The following is a 15290-nucleotide window of genomic DNA, read 5'->3' on the forward strand; positions in this document are numbered from 1 at the left end:
TTAAAGCAAAAATCTCTTTTTACTTCTTTACATCTCACTTGTATTCTTGTTAAGAATAATGAGCTTAGTGGAAGTCCAGACACACACACGCACGCATGCATGCTCATGCGCACACACACACACACACACACACACACATACGCGCGCAATTAAGCAAACAAAAATACCACTATATATACATATATATATATATATATATATATATATATATATATATATATATATATATATATATATATATATATATATATAAGCACACAAACACAGTTGTTATTCCCATTAGGGACAATAGGTGGACCTGTCATGGCTATTTAAGAACAGATGTGTGAGGCTGTTTTTTCTGTCTTGTGGAGGACATGAGATATTTATACACAGAACATAACAGTCTGTGACATTTCCACTGCCTAAAGCTCCAGATTGCATGTTAAATATATTATTCCCCACTAATATTTTAGAAAGGTTCTCAAATGATTTCAAATTAATGGGAACCTTACGTTAATAAAAATAAGAATGACATAGGTAAAATATTTTAGTGGAGTGACTAGAAAGATTCAACAAGTGAATTTTTATTCTGTTACTTATTTGCACTCTATGGCAGAGACCAACAGTACAAATAACCAACTGCTATTCATCTACAATCAAGCCTACAGGGTGGACTTTGACGCTGTCACTGGAATTAAAATTGCAGTTGTGATGCTACTTTGTTCATTTTTCATTTATATAAACTGCATCATGCTTTTTGCTCTAAAGAGCAAGACTGCCTTTTATGAGACACCCCGCTACATTCTGTTTGCTCACATGCTTCTCAGCGACTCCATCCTCCTGTTAACCACTACTGCAATGTATGCCATGTCTCTTGCTCTTGTCAGTGTAGCCAAAGGCATCTGTTCACTGTTAGTCCTCATCTCCAATTGCACAAATGGGATCACCCCTCTCACCCTGGCTGTGATGTCACTGGAGCGCTACATGGCTATCTGCTTCCCACTGAGGCACAGCAGTATTGCCACACAGAGAAACACAGGCATTGCCCTAGGAGTCATTTGGTTCCTCAGCTCAGTGAACATAATGTCAGACTTGCTATATGAGCTCATCACTGATCCCAACCATTTATTTAAGATCACTTTTTGCACAAGACAGAAACTTTTTGTGAACAACTGGCAAGTCGATAAGGCTCAAGTATTTGATGTCCTTTATTTTGTCTCAGTGGCACTGATCATTATTTTCACTTACATCAGCATTATAATCACAGCCAGGTCTGTTTCTAACAATAAAGGATCTGCTAAGAAAGCTTACAAGACTGTCCTTCTGCATTTCGTTCAGCTGGGTCTGTGCGTCACCTCTTTTCTCTTTGCTACCATAGAGAAAATGCTTTATTTGATGACTGGAAGTGGTAACTCTTTGTTTATACATTTACGTTACCTGAACTTCCTTATCGTCCTGATCCTACCACGCTGCTTGAGCCCTCTCATATATGGGCTGAGAGATGAAGCTGTACGACCCCTATTCCAATATTATTTCTGCTATATTTCAAAGAAAGTTAAACCTGCAGTTGAGGTACATTGATGAATGGGGCCAAAGTGTCCAAACAGGCAGCCAGTAACAAATGGGGAAGGGGGGACATTTTTCCATTAGAAAAGAACATTATAAATGGTTTTAATATGCTGTTTTAAATGTGACTGTGTTCTTTATGCATATTTATAAATATTGATATTGTGACAATTAATTTTAAATTTCACAAAACAAACTTACATTTTATTTATTTATAACAATTTAAAAACAATTCTTTTCATATTACACTTCATGAAAAATGTCCACATTTATCTGTTATTACAATTCTGTTGAGTAGAGAGCACAGCTATGTCCATGTTGTTTTCAAAATACAAATTCATTAAAACTGATGTATGTTAATGTTTATTTAAGAAAGGCTGTTTTGGATACCTGTAAATTTGTGAAATTCTGTAAATTTACCACAAATTTACTAACATCAAATTCATATGAGAGAAAAATAATGTGTAAGATCATGTGTAAGACTTGGGGCTCAGAGTGATTAAATGGATCCATGTGCAGTTTAGGTTTTAATAAGAGCAAAAAAGGGCAAGGCAAAATAAGGAGGCAAAGTCAAAACATCAGCAGAGCCAAATAACAAGACTAGCTGCCAATACTTTGCACAGACTACATAGACTGGAGGCTTTAAATAGAGAGATTGGTGATTTAGAACAGATGAGTAGTAATTTGTCACCACCTGAGAAAATTAATGAAAGACTGTAGAGATTAAATCCACATGTCCAGTTTTGGAAATTAATTTTTAACCCTTGAAAGTTAGGTGAATTGTTTACCAGGTAAAAATTAATAAAGGCTTACCTCTGTTAGAAATTTTGCATTATTAATAATATTCTCTGCAACACTGCCACAAGCACAATACAGAGAATATTATGGACCTATATGAGGACCATAATTTATACACGCAAATAGTATATCTTCACTAACATTCACACATGTAAACTGAACAAGTTCTTTACAGTAATAATCTAACACAATAATTGTTTAGTACGGGGGCTAAAAACTAAAATCTTAAAGCAGTTTAGGCCCAGGCTAGGATACTATTAAAATATTAGGTTGCCTATGAAATTCCAGTTCTCCAATAACAGAATTGATGCCTCTCAGTTATGGGTGACTAACTGAAGGAATAAAATGTCTGATAAATCTGTCACTACTGTCACTACCACATTACTCCTGTCCTCCCCCTGGACACTTCTAAAGCACTTTGCTTGCACAACTGATCAAGGACCTCTGTCCAAAACATCCTGTTTCTGTGACAGCAGCAGAGAGGGAGAAAGACATGAGTGCAGACAAACTGGATAAAAAACACAAATGAAAATAAAATGCTGGCAGTGAGACTCAAGGTGCAGAGATGCTGTAAGAGCAGTAGCACACACACACACACACACACACACACACACACACACACAAAGCATCATCTCTTCATAGTACAGACAAGCAATGCTCAGCACTGGAGTAGAGTACCTGTGGGCTAATATAGGGGATAGAACAAAGGAGGTGAATGAGGCACAGGTACCTGTGTTCAATAATCAGGTGATTGGGAGTGAAGCATATGTGTGTGTGTGTGGCAATGCACATGTCCTTTGGTTGGAGTACCTGACACACTGAGTTTCTCTTTGTGTACTTCAGTACAAATTTGTGTACTTCAGTACAGTTTTAGTTGTGTGGTGTGTTTCTCTGGAAACATTGTGTACTTCAGTACAATTTTGAATATCTCTACATCTCTTACTTCAGATAGTACACTTCTGATGGTCTTCAGTGAGCCACACCACTGCCTCAAAAATTCAATTTATCATGCCTTTAACATGCAGATACATCAATGTCTGCCTGGATGGTGGCAACTGTTTCGAAAGGGAGGGCAGAAATATCTAAATTCGGTTTGTCATGGGTCAATCCTAGAAGGTGAAGCAGTAAGGTAAGGAGAGGTGGTCATTTATAAATCAGAGAATCCACACTTCAGATGTTTCACTGTCCATGAGAGAAAAATGCAAGCTCTCTTCCAGATCAGGCTTGCTACCTGAAATTGAAGTTTCCCCTCTTCACAGAGTGCTTCCCCTGGAGAGGTGTACTCTCACATTTATGGCACATCCTGAGGGGGCCAGAAAGAACAAACATGCATGCTGACCTGAAGAATCAAAGTGCATATGACGAAGGAAAGCATGCCACCTGACAATTTATTTATGCCACCATGGGACTATTGTTTACTATTGTCAGTATACAGTGGGAATTCAACAGAGAATGCTCTGAACACACAGAACACAAAGAATGACAAGACTTCACAATGAACACAGAAATCTATGAAGAATTTACAGACAAAGGTACAGGGAAAAAATCATTCATGGCTTGTTGGTATTTGTGAGAGGCCAAACCCAGCAGCTGAGTAAGGTGTTGCAAGGAATCAGTATGATTTAGGTGCAATTTAGGTGTGCACAGGAGTTTGAATGGGTACTTGCAATTGACTGCTCTGCCTTCGTAACCACCCCCAGCTTGTGATAGACATCTGATGTTAGTCCCATCCTGAAGGTGATAGCTTGGCACATTGGTAAGGGTGTAAGTGGTACCGGTACCGGTACCACTCAGCCAAGGGTGTGAGTGCTTAAGCACAGCATGAGGCCTCAACCATCAGACTGTCACCTGTCAACCATCAGACTGTCACCTGTTTTCTCATATAAGCACCAAAAGATAATTCATATGCAAGAACTCTGAGAACAGACCATTCACACTTCTATCTTGCATTTATTAATTATAGAGGTAAATGTATAGAGGAAAATGTGCTTGAGGCTGATTGCAAGGAACAGTCCAGAGGACAACGTGATCAAGACAGTGTTTTGTGTGTATGCATCAATAATGAGACAAGTGAAAATCTTGGGGAAAGATGGGACCAGTGAAAATCTTAGGGTGGCACACTAAATGGTTATGCAACACAGGAATTTTGGAGTATGCAATACAAATGTAGAGACACTATATTGCATCAGATTAATATTCACACATCAATCAAGGAATCATTAATTAGCCTATCAGATCCCAATTTCAGTGCATCACCAATAAATCAACCGTGTGAGTTGCTTTAACATAATAATAAACATAATAACTGCAAAGAAGACATATGGCAACAGCAGCAGTTGTCTTACTCATATTAGCATATATTTAGAGGGTTTGATTAAACATCACCACTAGCTTGTCGGTCTGAGGATGATAAACAGAGCCGTGAATTTGTTTTACCTGCAGGAGTCTGCACAACTTGGTCATGAGGCAGCAGACGAATGGAGTACCCTGGTAGGATCTCCTTTAGTATTCCTACCTGGCTACACAATCTGAACACTTCCTGGGCCACAGCTTTTTGAAGTGACTTCCTGCTGGGTGAGGTTAGCTGGCACCTCGGATAGTGTTGACAGTCATTTTTCACCTCTGAGCAGACTGACGGCCAGAAGAACCTGTCTTTTATTATGAGCAAAAGAATTTTCATATGCCAAGCACCCTTCTAAAGGGTGTGGTGAGCTAAATGCATAATTGAGTCAATCTTTGTTCCAGGGAAAACTCGTGTGGCTTTATCAGTGAGAAACTCATGTGGCTCACTTGCCTGAGTGTTACCCATTATAGCCTGAGCTCACAAATTGCTGGAGTGGACTGGAGAGTCTGCATGTTTTCCCAGGTGTGCTTGAGCTTGTCACTTCATGCTGTTCACAAATGAAATTCAACTTTTTTTGGGCCTGCTGAAGTAAACATTTTAAAACATTCTGTGCCATCAATCCAACATGAGGCTGGAGCTGGCAGTGGCAATGATGTTCTGTCTTCCACAGGGATCAGTTACGTATCTTATGTCAGTTAGGGCAGCTTTTGGGTGAATTAAAAAGGAGATCATTTTTGATCGTACTTCTTGTTTTAGAATCTTAGTGTGGATATTTTGAACTGTGGGAGTATCTATGTATGTTGACATTTTCTTTTGTTTTAGTAGTGAGTTCAATCTTTTTTTCAATGTAAAATTTTATATTCCATGTGCTGCTCAAACTACCTGGCCCCAGAAAACTTCAATGGAAGTGCAATGGAACTGCAATGGAAACAATGACAATTGTATCGAACTCTAGTCTTATCATTGGGGCATCATATTTCAATTATATGATGGTCGGAGAACAAACCACTTGATGTGTCCTAAACTCAAAGTAGAATTCGGATTTCTCTGCCAAATGCATCATGCGGATTGAAATGTGGAACATGCAGAAATTATACCAGAGTGGATGCCTTGTGCAATTATATCAGAAATTTGCCAAGTATTGACTAGATGTCTTGGATATCAGTGAAGGTTAATGGGCAGAGAGCATAAAGAAAAGAAAATGGCCACAAAGTAATCATCTATTCAGGTCATAATCAATGGCATGAATGTGATGTCATTTTCCACTCATTGATCATATCGTCGCAGCCTGTTTTGTTACCAACCATGCCAAGATGACAGGTTTGTTCAGGTTTAAATGCTAAAGACAGTGAAAAACATTTTTATAGCCAATACCAAGACAGTTTTGACAAGATACAAAGACACAAGCTTCAGATCATTCTGAGCAATTGGAATGCCAAATTGGAGAATGCTCATGAAAGTTTTGAAGTAGTTAGACTGTTCACTTTGGTGGATTAAATGAATAGAAATGGTGAATGGATAGTGGTTTTCTGTGCATAATAACTTGTGTGTTAGCAACACCCATTTCCTAAATTGAAGGATTCACAAGATGACATGGCATTCACCAGATAGTTAATTTTCAGCAAGATTTATCATAGCTGTATCAGCCACCAAAGGAGGTTATCTTCAGGACTTTCAAGCTGCAGATATTGATACAAGTTCAAATTTGATGTGCAGGTTTAAACACCAAAATAAGATACAGCCAATCTGACCATTCACCACTGACCAGCTGAAAGACCCCACCATCTCTAATGCCTTAAACTTGACATGTCAAAATCACTTCCAGGTCCTCAGGAATCTGACTAATATCAAAATCCAATGGATGATAATCAAGGATACTATCCAGAGTTGTTTGCCCAGGATGTCATCAGCAGACAAAGGAAAACTGAACTGGTACTGGATTAAAGATTGGTCCTGGAAACTCATCCATGAGAGAAAAATACAGAAGTAAAGAAGAGATCTGCTCTCCTCATCAGTTGCAGGAAGTGAAGGCACTGCTGTGTCCTCTTGAAAAGGGAGGTAGTGTGTACAGTCCTTGTCAGGTTATTTGTGAATTTGGCTGTGGTAGCTCAGTGGTTAAGGTACTTGACTTTGTAATCAGAAGATTGCTGGTTCAAGCCCCAAAACTGTTGGGTCCCTGAGGAAGGCCCTTAACCCTCAATTGCTCAAGTTGTACTCTGTCATAATTGTAAGTTGCTTTGGATAAAAGCGTCAGATAAATGTAAATTGTGTTTCTCACTGACTCCACAGCATTGGTATGGATTGTAAGTAGAGTATGTGCTTCCTCCTGAAGTTGAGGAGGAAATCCAGAGATGTCTAGCCTCTGCTTAGCATTGGCCTTTATGCTGGAATTAGCATCACAGATGGAATATTGCACATATGGAATAATGCTGTGACCAAAAATTGTTAAACAAAGCAAAACTATTTTAAAATTTTAGGCTCTTCTAACTAGTCATCATTTGCATTGATGACACACTTTTGGCACTCTCTCAGCTTTATAACTTGGGATGTTTTTCCAATATGTCACAATGTTGTCATGATGTCACAATGCGTGGGGGGGGGGCACAGACATGTATGACACAAAGGAGAGTTGAAGTTGTTTAATAAAAGAAAATGTAAATACAAATGTACCAATAATTGTGTAGGTGACATCCAAAAATGACCAATTTATCTGACACTTTTATGCAAAGCACCTTACAATTATGAGCAAGTACAATTTGAGCATTAAGGGTCTTCCACTAGGGACCAACAATGGCAACTTATCAGCAGTGGAGCTTGAACTGGTAACCTTCTTATTACTAGACAAGTACCTGAGCTACCACTGCCCTACAGGTTACAAATGAATGACTTTACAGGGAGGAAATGAAAGGTGACTAAGTGATGGAAAGTGAGACACCTGTGTAGGGCATGAAAATTAAAGCAAAACACAAAACACATGAAAGGGTGAGAACAAAAACAAACAAAGGACCATGTGGTTGAGCCCCACCAAGTATGAAGTTCCCACATATGCTGAGCACTTGCTGACTGAAGGACTAAAGAGCAAAATTTGGGGGAGGGGGGGTCACAGGTTTTAAAAATATATTTCTTTATATTCTTTTAGAATTGGTGATATGGAAAACAACACAACTTGTATTTATAGCTACTTAGAAAATAGCTAAAATCAAAATGTCTTTAAGATGCAAAACACATTTATTCAGGTTTTACTGGTATCTTGTATAGTTAGACAGTTATATAGAAAAAATATCAATTAAAGTTTTTCAATACAATCTAATCATCTGAAAAATCAAATCACTTAAAACTGTAGCAATCATTTGTAGAACTATCAGGCACATCATTGCAGCACTATCAATAAATAACCAGAAAATTATGTAAAATGTAATTATGTAATTATTTTAGAATTAAAGCTTATTTCATTGTGGGAAAAACAATGCTTAATTATTTAAATATTGCAACAAACAGCTGTAATATTTAATGAAAGATGAGAGAGACAGTGAGAGAGAGAGAGAGAGAGAGAGAGAGAGAGAGAGAGAGAGAGAGAGAGAGAGAGAGAGGCAAAGGAAGAGACAGGGAATTAGGGAGGGAGAGAGAAGGGGGGAAAGAGAATGAACAGGTAATCACTCAGGTCATTATCTCACTATGTTACTGATGCTGTGATATCACTGCCCTATATAAAGTAACAGGCACCAGTGTTACTGCACAGACCTGGAAGGATCCTTAACCCATGACTTCTACAACTTTCAGGGATGAAGCAATGGAACAATTTCACTTGGATTTACAAAAAATCATTACTGATTTTACAAATATAGGGTGCTTTGACATGTATTTAGCACTTTTCTGATGATTACCTTAGTTTTCCTTGTTAGTTGACTTTAAAATATTTCTTCAGACATTGTGTTATATTTTTCTCTTTTTGTTGTTATAACATGTCTATGGCAGGAAATAATGAAAGCATAACAAATGACTTAATGTATAACCAATTACTCAAAGTGAATTTAAATATAGGAAACACATCAAAATTAGTAGTGGCCATGCTAATGCCTATGATTTCTGTATATGTTAATTGCATCATGTTCTATTGTCTTATGGGCAAACGCATATTTAAAGAGACTCCACGTTATATTCTTTTTGCCCACATGCTTTTCAATGACTCTGTCCACCTCCTTCTCACCACTTTGTTGTATATTTTTACTCTGGCCTTCTTTAAGCTGGCTAAAACTGTTTGTTCCCTCCTAATCATTCTAGCCACTACAACATTTCGTAATACACCTTTAAACCTGGCTTTGATGTCACTGGAGCGTTATGTAGCCATTTGCTTTCCTCTCAGACACGTTGAAATAGCCACTCAGAAAAGGACTTTCATTGCTGTTGTTTTTATTTGGTTCCTGGGCAGTGTGAACATTTTGTGTGATGTCCTTTATGCCGCAGTAATGGACCCTAACTTCTACTCTGTACAGATGTATTGCAGTCGGGAACAAATATTCATAAAACCATGGCAACTCCAAGTATACAATGGACTCAATGTGTTTTATTTTGTGTCAGTGACAATTATTATCATGTTTACTTACATCAGCATTATTATCACAGCCAGGTCTGTTTTCTCCAACAAAGACTCTGCTAAGAAGGCCCACCAGACTGTGCTGCTACATCTCATTCAGCTGGGCCTGTGCCTCACCTCCTTTCTGTATGGAACCATTGAGACAGCACTTTATATGTTAGTTGGAATTGATGGTTTGTTATTTAGCCACCTACGCTTTCTGAACTATCTGTTCATCCTGGTCATGCCCCGCAGCCTGAGTCCACTCATCTATGGGCTCAGAGATGATGCTGTAAAACCCTTGTTCAAATATTACTTCTGCTACCACTCAAGAAGGTTCCAGACCAGTGTAAATGCATATTGAAAATATTTGACTTCTGTAAAGGAATCATGTATTGTAAGCTTGTAGTGGATTTCATGCTAAATATCAGTTAACAGTTCAACTTTCTCTCCTTTACTATTTTTTCCACTCCTCTCTGAGTTCTTTGTGAAGCAATGTTTTATACAATAAAGATGCTATATTAAGGTAACAAACACACAAATAAATAGACTTAAAACATTTATTCATTCTAGATGAAAAAGCAGCATGGCATAGAAATATTGTTTTTTATTCTTGCAATAATATAATCCTGAAGACAGTAAAAGCTTAGCCTTGAACTACTATTACAATGGAAGATTATTTTAGGATAGTGGTTTTCAATTCCAGCCCTAATCACTGCACTGAGAAACCTGTCAGAAGCTGACAATGAAAACAAAAAGATGCAATACAGGTCTGCCCAGTATTTGTGTAGTACATAGGTTAACCTTAATCTAAGAAGTGTCTTTAAATCCACTAAATGAACTGTCTAAAAAGCGACCATTTGCTTATTTCAACTTTAATATTTGTGCCATACATTAACATGTAATCATTCAGATTTATATGCACATTAAATTTAAAGCTTATATGTGGTTTTGTTTGCCATATGCTGTTGTGTTTATCCTAGTTATTTAAAGTTCTTTGCAAGAAAATATGCAGTCACATTTCTTTCTTGAGAGACACCTTAGGCAACATCAGTTTCATTCCAAAAGCACAAAACTTTGTATACTAACGAACACTGCTTCAGAAGACAATATTGTTTAACAATTATACAAAAATAAATTCTTATATTTCTTCATGAAATACACAACAGGAATAAAAAGCAAGCAGTGGGTTCAAACATCTTTTTAATTTTTTTTATCCTGAAAATCAACAACAAGCAACACATAGATCACAACAGAATGCAATCACCCTAACTTCAACAACAAGCAAGGCATTAGAGGAGATGCAAAAGAAAAAACACTAAGATGGGGGTGGGGAATAAATAAAATACCTGCTAGTTTTAGAACGATTAAGAGGCAAGTTCATGGGTGGCAGTAGATCTACATGTCCCGCTAAAGAACTTATTATCGTTGCAACAATATAAATCATACCTAAAGTCATACAAAAAAAATATATATATTTACGATTCTTTAAGAATGAAATGCTAAGAAGAGACTGCAGCAGAGACACTGGCATGTTAATGGTAGTTTTGTAATCCCCAGTGAGACGCAGGAGGGTGAAGTGGATGGTTTCCATGAGTCTTGCAGTATTAAGTTGCTGGATGAAGTCTAATAGAGACTACACATTGTCTGTACCAGAGACAAAGCAGAAAGAGGCAAACAAACCCATTGCACATCAGTAAAAAGAGAATGCAGCACTTTATTTTAGAAACTTAATTTTAGAAAGCTGCTTAGCTGGTCTTCATAAACCTACCAGGGAAAACCTTCCTTAAATTGCGTGAACTTATGCCGGACCATGAAGGTGGCTAAAGCATCAGCTACCTGAGAGATAGTAAGGGCAGTTAGTCAAATATACAACTACACCAGAAAAAAAGTGTTGTAATAGTTGTTTTATAAAGAATGCAAAGAACATCTTTTTAGTGCAGACATACATAGAAGGGAAGAAGCAGCTAAGTCCTAAAACAAAACCACAGCAACCACATGAATAGGAAACATATACTTTTTCAGGAGCATCCTCGTGAACAGCATGGCCACATTGTGGGAGAACCTGCATCTGGAACTTTCCTGCAGAAAACACCACAAGAATATGAGAGGGCTTTCTGCTTAACAACTACAACAATATCCTAGAAGTGATGTGCATATCCTGTATATGCGGTTATGACATATTAAAGCCTTACCCTGCATCTGTCCTATGGTAAGGTCTTTATCCAGTCTGTCAATACCTAAGAAAAAACACACATATGTACATACTAAGAGGCCTTCTTCATTTCAACACTATCAGAGCTTTTAAAAGTGTAAGTGGTGGGCCTATAGCTCCTCACCAGCCAACAGCAACAGCTTTGGCACAGGGCAACTGAGAAAGAGAGAGGACAGGCCCCTGAACCAGCCGTCCCAATACTTCTCTGTCTTTGACAGCTCAATGCGCCAGGTGTACACACTCTCCTTCTTTGCCTGAGGGCCAAATCCCCATTCATTCGCACACACATCATACAGAGGCACTGCTGTTTAAAAAAAAAAAAAATTTAAAAATTAAAACACTAAATGCCTGAATGCACCCAACAAATGTACAATAAACTATCATCAAGAAATAAAAGCTGTAAACAGCATGCCATAAACAATCCCAGGTGTTTGTATTTGTATTTATTGCTATTAGTAGGCATAATGGTTGTATGTATAGTTGCATTTTAAAATAATGCAATGTAATCTTGAAGAATCCATCATACGTTTTTGTACACAAAAATTATATTACACATACAACATATATACCAAACAACTAATTTCAATTCATTTTAAATTTACATCAAAATGAACCCAATGAACCCATATAAGGGTACTATATATGGACAGCATCAACAGCCTCTACCTCCTGGTCATCTTCTTTCTTCCGTTTGTGGTTAGACTCGCTTCCTTCCTCATCTTCCTCCTCTTCCTCAATAATCCCTTCACTGATGCTCTTTGAAATACCAGGACTAACCATGGGCTCCTCACATCTTAAAACAAAATTAACACAGCTTACCTCAGCACCCAGACACTTCACTAGAAGTGATCAAGGTGGAAAACCTTTCCCCCAAATGAAATAATATTGAAAAGATCTTACTTTTTCACTTGTCCAACCATAGACACACGTGCAGACTCTATGTTCCTGATCTGTCCACTTTTCACACTGAAATTAAAATACAGAACAATTAGGAGGAACTCTAAATAGCTACATGATGAAGAGAGTCGCAGGATAATGAGAGCTACCCACATACTGTAAACCTGCCAACAAGCTTCATATGTAATTTAAGTGAATTTGTATCAGTCTTGTATGACAGTAAATAATTATCTCTATTTAAACATTAATAGATGCTAAGATTAGAAGGACATTTACATTGATGGAATTTAGCAGATGCAGAGATGCAGAGATCCAGAATGACTTACAAAAGTGCTTTGTCATTTACTCATAGAATACATTCTAGCCATTACAGCAGGTAAAATGTTAATAGCTTGTTCTTTTCTTAAAACCACATGGATAAAATAGTGTACCTCCATTCAATAGCATTCTCCACTGATTTGAAAGTTTTTGGTCGACTTCTCAAAAAATTCTGCATACTGTTCAAGGCATCCATTGCTGTACCTAAACAATAACAGAGACCACAGACATATACAAATTATCAGGGACACACTGCACTGCACATTTTATGAACAATCATTATAAATGTACTGAATATTAGTCTTTGCTGAGACAAGTCATATAATTCAATAAAAGTGACTTAGTTAAGATTTGAAAAATGTATTCTCCCCAAACTTGTAAGGCAGATGCCAGTGTAGGTGTGCAAAATATTACCCCTTTCCAATATTTTGTTATATAACTCATTATGAGCTTTGGACTTCCATTTTGGAACCTAAAGGTTTTATTTTACTCTAAGCAACTTACTTTTTCTCCAATTTGAAATGTTTAATATTAGAATTTGGATTGTGGGAAAAAAATGTTTTTTAAATACCTTCCACAACATCAATCACACAAAGCCCAAGCAATGATGGAATGTGATTTGCTGCAGCAGTGTGAACCGCTATGGCTCCACCCATGCTGTGCCCTATCATCATGATTGGGGGTGGGTTTTCACCATACAGGGCTTCCACAACTTTTCCAACATCCCTGTGTGATAATACAGTTCAAATATTATATGTCAAGAATATATGATTTTTCTAAGATATTGTGAGAAACTGTCTACAACTTACTTTGCCATTGTTTCAGCAGACAGGTCTTCTGAGTTTTTTACTTTTGTGTCTCCTATATATTATCAAACAAAAACTCATTTACTACATTAAAAATTATTTACTACATATAAAGTGCATTGCAAATAAAGACAAAACACAAATGCATAAAAGTTCAGTGTGTCAGTATAACTTCTGCTACTACACCCTACTTCAAGGAAACAGTGTCACTTACCATGTGCCCTGAGGTCCATAGCTACAACCCTGCAGTTAATTCTGCTACATATCACTCCCTGAAAAAGCCATATAACCAGGACTTAATTGATATGAGGTCTAACCTCTCACTGAAATAGAAACAGAAACTAACTACATAGAAATCAATTTGAATGATAACAGAAACTGAGGAAACCATTCTTGTATAGTAAACCAGACATCTACACAGTACATCTCTTCTACTGCACAGAGAATTTTCATGTGAGGTGCTGATGCCACTTACCGTGAACACGGCCCAGGAGAGGGCGGAGTGGCCTCCTCCATGGAGCAGAAGCAGGACAGGTCCGTGAGCACCACTGCCGTAGAGTCTGAATGTGTGCAATGGAGTCAAGGGTTGAACAGGAGAAATTGGACAAGGCAGCGCAATACTACTTTGTATAACCAGGAAGTGCGCTTGCATTAATCTCCAGTACTGTCTGAAGTAATGTGCAGTTCCTTAAGTAATGCAGCTGGAATAAATCAAAACTACATCATAGTGAAGTAATGGATATGTCTTTGCTGTTTTCATTTTCCACTTCTACATCCTCCATTGTTTCAAAATACTGGCTCCAGGGTAAGGGAGAGAAGTCTCGTTTTCTTCCAGGTCTGGGTGCCCAAAGAGAAAACAGAAGTACAGATGGAACATTGGATTACACAGTCCTCATTGGTATGGGCCATTTAGTCTGCACTAGCGTTATGGCATAAGGTCTGAAAGTGCTAAATAACTAGCATTTTATATGCGCCGATATCAATTGGTGTATATACCCCGTGTTATCAATTGATCCGACACTATGCAAGGGAACTGGCGAGTAATTCGTGCAGAAGCCAATGTGAGTCGTGATCTTGGAAAGGCGGCGGATGAATCAGTGCTGGAAGAGGGAGTCTTTTACGTCTGATTAAATGGTATCATCTTTTATAGATACACTATTGGCTAGCTAACTAGCAAGCTATATCAGCCATTGTAACAAATTTCCAACTTGATCTAGATAGCTAGCTATTTAGCTACAGTTTACAACTTGAATTAGAATAGACTGCAAATATAATGTTAGCATGCACTAAGAATAAATGTCTTAGCTAGGTTAGCTAGCTAGCTAGCTATATTGCAAATATTTGCATTCCAGTACAAGCGTCAACTTTGATCGATCAACTAACATTATCTGGGTAGTTAGCTAACGTTAGCTAAGCTACTTAGCTAGCTAGCAATATAGTGCAGAATGTCGCTGTTCAGATTTTGCGGGCACAACACATAAAGTCGTAAAATCAGGGTCTTGATACAACTAAAAAATACAAGGTTGAAAAAAGCGGATTTGTTAATTTAGACGTTCGAATAGCTGCTTTCACACTCAAGATTGTAAACTCACCCCATTCTCATTTTAGCCCCAGACTGCAAACCTCCTGCCATTGGGGGTCTTGAAGCTAACAAATTCAAATGCAACTGTTTCTCCATTCTGTTAGGAATACAAAGACGTTTCCTTTAAAACGTAAAGTATCTTCTTTTTGTTGCACCAACTGAACTGTATGCCAGTAGTTGAAACTAAAGCTAGGTATGAGCTAACTAGC

At 37.7% G+C, this 15290-nt stretch overlaps 3 protein-coding genes across 6 annotated transcripts; 2 read left to right on the forward strand and 1 right to left on the reverse strand.

Annotated features, from left to right (window-relative positions):
• Positions 1-449: 449 nt before the first annotated feature.
• On the forward strand, positions 450-2053 carry LOC113575245 (odorant receptor 131-2-like). Its single transcript, XM_027006648.3, has one exon. The coding sequence runs from the start codon at positions 592-594 to the stop codon at positions 1561-1563; it is 972 nt and encodes a 323-aa protein (XP_026862449.2). The 5' UTR covers positions 450-591; the 3' UTR covers positions 1564-2053.
• Positions 2054-8443: 6390 nt separating this feature from the next.
• On the forward strand, positions 8444-10191 carry LOC113575227 (odorant receptor 131-2-like). Its single transcript, XM_027006628.3, has one exon. The coding sequence runs from the start codon at positions 8653-8655 to the stop codon at positions 9625-9627; it is 975 nt and encodes a 324-aa protein (XP_026862429.3). The 5' UTR covers positions 8444-8652; the 3' UTR covers positions 9628-10191.
• A 258-nt stretch (positions 10192-10449) lies between these two features.
• ppme1 (protein phosphatase methylesterase 1) lies at positions 10450-15236 on the reverse strand. Of its 4 annotated transcripts, XM_081720040.1 has the most exons (14): positions 15092-15236; positions 14242-14336; positions 13975-14066; positions 13714-13771; positions 13503-13554; positions 13265-13419; positions 12807-12897; positions 12379-12444; positions 12145-12271; positions 11603-11732; positions 11459-11503; positions 11281-11345; positions 11035-11102; positions 10450-10910 (listed from the first exon to the last, which is right to left on the reverse strand). In XM_081720040.1, coding segments are annotated over exons 1-14 (1131 nt in total). In that variant the 5' UTR covers positions 15178-15236; the 3' UTR covers positions 10450-10909. The 4 variants fall into 4 exon arrangements, 3 of the variants coding, with proteins under 3 accessions (XP_081576166.1, XP_081576168.1, XP_081576167.1); XM_081720042.1 differs by lacking the exon at positions 13714-13771 and having other exon boundaries at positions 13975-14059; positions 14221-14336; XM_081720041.1 differs by lacking the exon at positions 15092-15236 and having other exon boundaries at positions 13975-14059; positions 14221-14336.
• Positions 15237-15290: the final 54 nt, after the last annotated feature.

Source organism: Electrophorus electricus, chromosome 8, assembly GCF_041902795.1.
Source record: "Electrophorus electricus isolate QZ-2024a chromosome 8, ASM4190279v1, whole genome shotgun sequence".
Taxonomy (NCBI): domain Eukaryota; kingdom Metazoa; phylum Chordata; class Actinopteri; order Gymnotiformes; family Gymnotidae; genus Electrophorus; species Electrophorus electricus.